Source organism: Cloeon dipterum, chromosome 4 (genome assembly GCF_949628265.1).
Source record: "Cloeon dipterum chromosome 4, ieCloDipt1.1, whole genome shotgun sequence".
Classification (NCBI taxonomy): domain Eukaryota; kingdom Metazoa; phylum Arthropoda; class Insecta; order Ephemeroptera; family Baetidae; genus Cloeon; species Cloeon dipterum.
The window spans coordinates 25,473,352-25,479,457 of NC_088789.1; the positions used below are offsets into that span (position 1 = coordinate 25,473,352).

General features: G+C 37.5%; 2 protein-coding genes across 2 annotated transcripts; one reads left to right on the forward strand and one right to left on the reverse strand.

Annotated features, from left to right (window-relative positions):
- The first annotated feature begins 312 nt into the window (after nucleotides 1-312).
- LOC135942466 (baculoviral IAP repeat-containing protein 7-B-like) lies at nucleotides 313-1,146 on the forward strand. The gene is made up of 3 exons (XM_065488589.1): nucleotides 313-496; nucleotides 750-896; nucleotides 959-1,146. Exons 1-3 carry the CDS (start codon nucleotides 313-315, stop codon nucleotides 1,144-1,146), a joined length of 519 nt encoding a protein of 172 aa, XP_065344661.1.
- Nucleotides 1,147-2,241: 1,095 nt separating this feature from the next.
- Nucleotides 2,242-6,106, reverse strand: LOC135943136 (ejaculatory bulb-specific protein 3-like). Its single transcript, XM_065489555.1, has 2 exons — nucleotides 5,881-6,106; nucleotides 2,242-2,861 (listed from the first exon to the last, which is right to left on the reverse strand). Exons 1-2 carry the CDS (start codon nucleotides 6,074-6,076, stop codon nucleotides 2,677-2,679), a joined length of 381 nt encoding a protein of 126 aa, XP_065345627.1. The 5' UTR covers nucleotides 6,077-6,106; the 3' UTR covers nucleotides 2,242-2,676.

Here is a 6,106-nt window from a genome sequence, read left to right on the forward strand (position 1 = left end):
GCTACCGCTACCTACTGCTTGAACACCCTGATAACCATTTTTATGGTTTAGGAACTGCAAGAATAAGTGAGCAGACAATAAGAATTTTATAGGAAAAGCCTAATAATAACACAAATAATATTGTTGTTTATATTCCTTCACCTGTTTATTATTATAAATATGTTTTCTTATTTTCTCTCCTATTATTTCTGGTGATCGGTGGCTTGTGCCTTCTACGCAGTACAGATTTACAACTGGAAAGCGGGTGACACGATCCAGTTATTAGGGAAGCACCGAGGATTCAGTCCAAACCGTCCACTGTTAAAAGGCTACATGACTGACAACGTTCCTCTCAATGAAACGGGCAGTGGTGTCCTGATTGACCTGGGCGAGGACGACGACAATAATTATGAAATCGTAACTATTACCTCCTCTGACGATGACGACGAAGACGTAGTCGGAGACGTCTGCGGCATTTATAAATACCCACCTGGCCGGTTCAACCACCCTTTTTCAGGTTTGTCTCCTTTTTATGAATGAGCGTAAGGCAGAATTAATAATTTGCTTCAACGATTATTTTCTTTAGCATTTGTTGTAATGCCCTATATGTACCGTCGCAGTCCATCCCTTCTTCCATCCAATTCTTTGTGCAACTCTTGAAATGCGTATTGCTAAATTATGACAGTTAGTAAATTCAGGCTGATTTATGCAAAATATGATTAATGTCAGTAACAGGTCTCTGATACTGAAAAATCTTATTTTTTACTTAGGTCCTGGTGAGTTGGCGCCTGGAAAAGTTGACAATGTAGAGCTGGACATTAATGCTAGTCATGGCGCTGTGTCCCACCGGCAGCCCATCCACCCCAGCTACCAGACCGTGCAAGCGAGGATGATGGCTTCGTCCTCTCAGGAAACAGGTATAATATACCTATCAAAATTATTGTAATTTTTCCTCTGAGGTCTTAATTAATGATCGCAGAAGCGGAGGAGTCGTGCAGGAGCAGAGCCAAACCCCAATGCAAAGTGTGCCTGGATGGAGATGTCCGTGTGGTTTTCCTGCCATGCGGACATCTGGTCACTTGCGTGCAGTGCGCTCCGAATTTCAGCCTCTGTCCGATCTGCCGGACCGAAATCAAAGCCACTGTTAGAGCTTACTTTGCGGAATAAAATTAAAGATAAGATCGTAAATATTATGCCCTCTTGGAATTAAGGCCATTCATTAATTTCGATATCCACGAACTTTGGAAAATAGCATTTAAAATTATGATAATATTAAAAATATCACTTTTTCATTTGCAAAATATACATTTACCATTTTAATTTAATGTGGCATAGACTGCATGAACAGAGCTTGAAATAATTATTTCTGAACAGGCACTGGAACCTATTTTTTCAATTCTAACCATGGCACTGCTATTAAGATAATAATATTTTCATTCACAGACTAGCCAATAAGAAAACAACTGTTTATGAAAAACAAACGGGGTCTTCTTAAAGTAAACAGAGTTAAGCATTTTTAAAAACACATATAAGTTCATAACAATTTGTAATCTTGAAGAAACTACGATTTTATTCAAGCTAATCCACCCTTTTCTAATTTTACAACTGAAGAAAACCGGGTGTCCCCTGAATTACTCTCTTCTATCCCTTTGGCGGCTGCTGAGTCGCCGCTCCGACGACGTAGATATTCGCAGATAAAGCCAGTCAAATGAATTTTGGTATCACTTGATATTTATGAATCAATTGACATTTATATCTGGGCAAAATATTAATAAATAAATCTTGACACAACAAAACTCATAAATTTAGTTTTTATCTCAGTCCCAAAATTTACTTGGGCACAGCTAAATTTTTTACATTAATCTTCAATATATTATTTCACTGTACGGAATTTTAAAAGCTCCTAAATAAGAGTTAGACTTTTCAGTCGTAAAATGAAATTGCTGTCGAGGGGCCTCGGGTGAATTATTCTCAACAATTTCTTGTAACCGTATGAAAGCAGTTTACAAATTTAATGCGATAACACGTATCTCCAATAATCAACCGTGGTAAAGGGCTTCTCACTCAAAAAGCAATGTAACGGTTCTCTTATTTTAGAGGCTTTATATTGGATAGTAAAATCCCCGGTGTGATTTTCTGATATGCATTTGACCCAAAAACAAAATTTAACCATCTTCTATCAAATTTCTCTCCGACTTTTCGGTAGATACAGAGTATCTTGGATGAGGGCCAAGGTCTGGGAGTGAAAATAATGAGACACAATCTCGTTATAATTAAAACTATATAGTTTATTACAAAAATCCGGCGTGTGTAAATGCAAATTAAAGATAATTTAATACCAAATCTGTGTTTCCTTAACGAAGCGGAAGAATGAAAGATATAATGTGGCCTTGCTTCGTGCATACATAATGATCCTCTCTCCTTCTGTATAACTAAGATGCATTCCGGTTAACAACTAGACAACAACTTCGGTCTCCATAATATTCAGTTCACAAAAGTCTAGGAATGCATCTCGTCAAAACACAGTATTTTGTCATTTTGTACTTTGCGTGTAGAGAAATGTATGCTGTGCTGCAATATGAAAATTATACACTAATTTCTCAGCGTTATTACCGTGCAATAAGCGAAATTAGCTCTAAGAGTGCGAGTTGAGGGGTGTGTTGACTTTTATTACTTGAGCAGGATGAGGAAGCAGAACTAATTGCGATTCAGAGTGGCCTCGAAGCGCTTTTGGTACGCGCCGCTCGGGTCGTACTTGTTCACCAGCCTGGTCCAGTCACTGGGGCGGTTCTTGATCAGGAAGTTGATCACCTTATCGGCGGCGCCCTTCTGGTTCGGGTTGCACTTGGTGCAGTCAGTCTCCAACGCGTCAGGCAGGGTTCCTGCAACAGGTTAAAATTTAAAAATATATTATATATTGTAAAAAAAAATACTTTTGTATAGTTAATTAAATTAGAGGACTGTGAAACTGACATTTTTAATTTATGAATTCTAGCTTTTGACCATTTGATTCGACTTAAAAATCCTCTACCTTTCTCATATTCTCTCAATCTCTATTTTAAAATTGGTTATTTTCATTGGTTTTATAATTCATATTAAAAAAGAAATTGTTTATTTGTGTTTTGCTTAATTATGGTCGAAATGAACTAAAAATGCGCGGATGTTGCAGCACTTCGCTCATTCTTTCCGCAAGGTCATTGTCCACAGCTATAAATGACAATTGGAAGGAAGTCGAGTGCAATGACAGGAACAAAGAATCAAGTACTGCAGCTTGATGGAGGTTTATTTTCAGTGACGATATTTAAAAAAAAAAGCTCAAGCTATAACAACAACCATGCTTTTGTTCTGTTTGCTTCACAATTCTAAAACACGCGATATTTTAAAAAGCAATTTGAACATCCTGAGGGTTATTTACTGTATTTAATCTATGTTTTTATAACAACAAATGCAGTCAGCGTGTCGAGCCGTGCTCAGTAGTAAAAATTATCCGCATCCTAATTTCCATATAGGCCTGCCTCATTATCTCACACGTGTGCAGCGCATCATTACACAGCTGGTCTTGCCTAGGATTTTATTTTTCAAAACAACGGCAATTTCTGTGTATTCAAATTCAAATGAGAATTTTAAAATTGAATAAATTTCATGCAAACCTCCCGGAAGATATAAAATAAATTTTATTAATATTCGTACGAGAAAAATAATAAAAAACCTCCCTATTTTTTTAATGGTTTGAATTTCTAACTTTCTATTTAACTCCACACTGTTATTCGCTGATTTTGAATTCATCATTAATTAAAAAAGGCCAGAGAAATTTACCAAGCTTGTATTTGTCTCGTGACGTTAAATGATTTGTGGCGATGCAGCCTTCAATTAAAAATTTAACGACCTCACATTCATATTTCAGGTCAGACCGCTTGGCAACCCTAATATCAGAAGCCGCGGTCTGCTGTCTCACAACACATAATATATACGCAATGGAAACGATCAACAGACCAATAGGTCTGTGTGTGTGTGCACGTTGAATGTGCATTTTCACTTTCACCACGTCGCACACAAGAAAGGTGGTCGCCGCACCAATTCGATTTTACATTTCCTTGTTGAGAAAAGCACAGCAGCCGTCGCGTAATCGCAGCACTCGGTGCACGTGGGGGAAAACACGTCACGTTCATTGTCGTTGCCCAAGGGTAAATTTGTATTTTCAGAAGTTCTTGCTATTTGGCATTTGATGGGGACAGCTAGCAGCAGCAGTACAAAGACCGTGACACGGGAAAACCGAAACGACGTAATTGCGTCACCGCCTTTTAAGGAAAATCTCGGACCCATCGCCATAATATAGCGATAAAAAAAACTCAGCTGTGAAGAATATTCAAGTTCTGGGCATGACTGGACAGATTCTACCACTTGTCTTTCGAGTTTTTATCGTTCCATAAATTTAAAAAATAATTAAACACTTAAGAAAATATTAAAAAAGGTTAGATTGTTATTTAGATTGAAGAAATCTATTTAAATTAAGATACTAATCAAGCGACCAGCATGGAAATCATTATTTTTTTCACAATTTATGGAATTTTTCCTCAAAATTCGTACACTGTTAGATAGATTGCGACGAGAGGGATCGAAATCAAGCAAAAATTTGGCAAAATCTGTAATTATTCAAATGTTCCTTGGTCCTGATTTGATTATTGCACCATGGATAGATAAACTGTTGCTAAATTTCACAAAAAAAAACAACAATTATTTATCTATTATCTTACCGACGGAAAATGTTCTTAATTATTGGCCTGTAAAGCTCTACTTTAAATAAGAAAATGTCTTAATTTGACGTTGACACTGTAAAGAGCGATACGCAATCCATCGGAGGTGCTAATTGCTTCGGCGTATATACATGCATGAATAACATTTCTCAACACAAAGAGACGCTGGCCGAGGAGTGGCGCTTTCACCTGCGTGTCCCAAAGAGCCAACAATGAGTGCGCTGCTATATAGCTAACAGCCGATGAAACTATAATAACAATGCATTGTTGGCCGGCTCATTAGCAACACAAATTAGCACCTCTCGATTTTCACGTGTGTATCCTTGGCACACACACAACTAAACTCGTTGAAGAGCGACTCACTCAGTTTTCCTTGGCGTCTCAGGTCAGAACCGAACCTGATTTTTTTTACTATTCGAGTCCGAATAAAGGCCACCGCGGTGACGCAATGATCCTGATGACTTTGGAGAATTGAAGGTTGTGAGTGTTTTTTTTTCTTCTCTCTAACGAAGATTAGATGCGAAATTTGTTTGCTAGTCAAAAAGCATGAGTCTGCTTAATGCTTTCCTCTGGGTCTTTTTTATTTAACAAATAATTTCATTTAGAATAGTACTCTGTTATTTTGTCAAAATTGATTTTGATTAAGCTGAATTATCGCATTTAAAATCTAAATTACGAGACAACTGCAACAGCTTCTTCTGAAGTGAATCAGGCAAGTTTATAAATTTCCTAATTAAATAAAAGTAAGGCTTTGCAGGCTAACAATTTATAAGATTGTGCATTGCTGACTATTGAGTTTATTGTTAGTGAAATTGATCAATAGTTTATCTCTTAAATGTGCAAGAATGAAATTAGGACCATCAAAGATCAGTTAAATTTTATATTTTAGTAAAATTCTCGAAAAAATAAATGATTTTTTCGCCTGATTTTGATACCTCTGGTCGCGATCTCTCTAATAGTGTGCGAATTTTGAGGAAATTTGTGAAATAAATCATGGGAGATTAAATAATTAAGCCGATTTTCTCACAAATTTAAACGGCGCAACTTGGGAAAATTTTAACTTTTTCCTAATTTTTAAAAAATAAAGAAAAAAAATCATTTTCGGTACTTAGAAACTTGAAACAAAATCAAAACAATTTAAACTCACTCTTGAGCTCACGTCCTTCGGAGGTGCAGGGTCCCTGATCCATTAGACATTTGATGTAGTTGGTGAGGATGCGGTCGTTTTTTAGGATGCGGTCCAGGTCGACGCCATCGTACTTATTAGTATACCTGCTGGGCGGCGGTGCGGCCACGGAGGCGGCCACCAGCACCACCAACAACAACACTTGCATGCGGGCCATGGCGGAGATCGAGTGCTGGCCGCCCGTGCC

Coding starts and splice junctions, on each gene's coding strand:
- LOC135942466 (XM_065488589.1), top strand. CDS start 313: ATGACTGACAACGTTCCTCTCAATGAAACGGGCAGTGGTGTCCTGATT. Junction 497..749: donor GTTCAACCACCCTTTTTCAG/GTTTGTCTCCTT, acceptor TTTTTTACTTAG/GTCCTGGTGAGTTGGCGCCT. Junction 897..958: donor TTCGTCCTCTCAGGAAACAG/GTATAATATACC, acceptor TAATGATCGCAG/AAGCGGAGGAGTCGTGCAGG.
- LOC135943136 (XM_065489555.1), bottom strand. CDS start 6,076: ATGGCCCGCATGCAAGTGTTGTTGTTGGTGGTGCTGGTGGCCGCCTCC. Junction 2,862..5,880: donor CGAAGGACGTGAGCTCAAGA/GTGAGTTTAAAT, acceptor AACCTGTTGCAG/GAACCCTGCCTGACGCGTTG.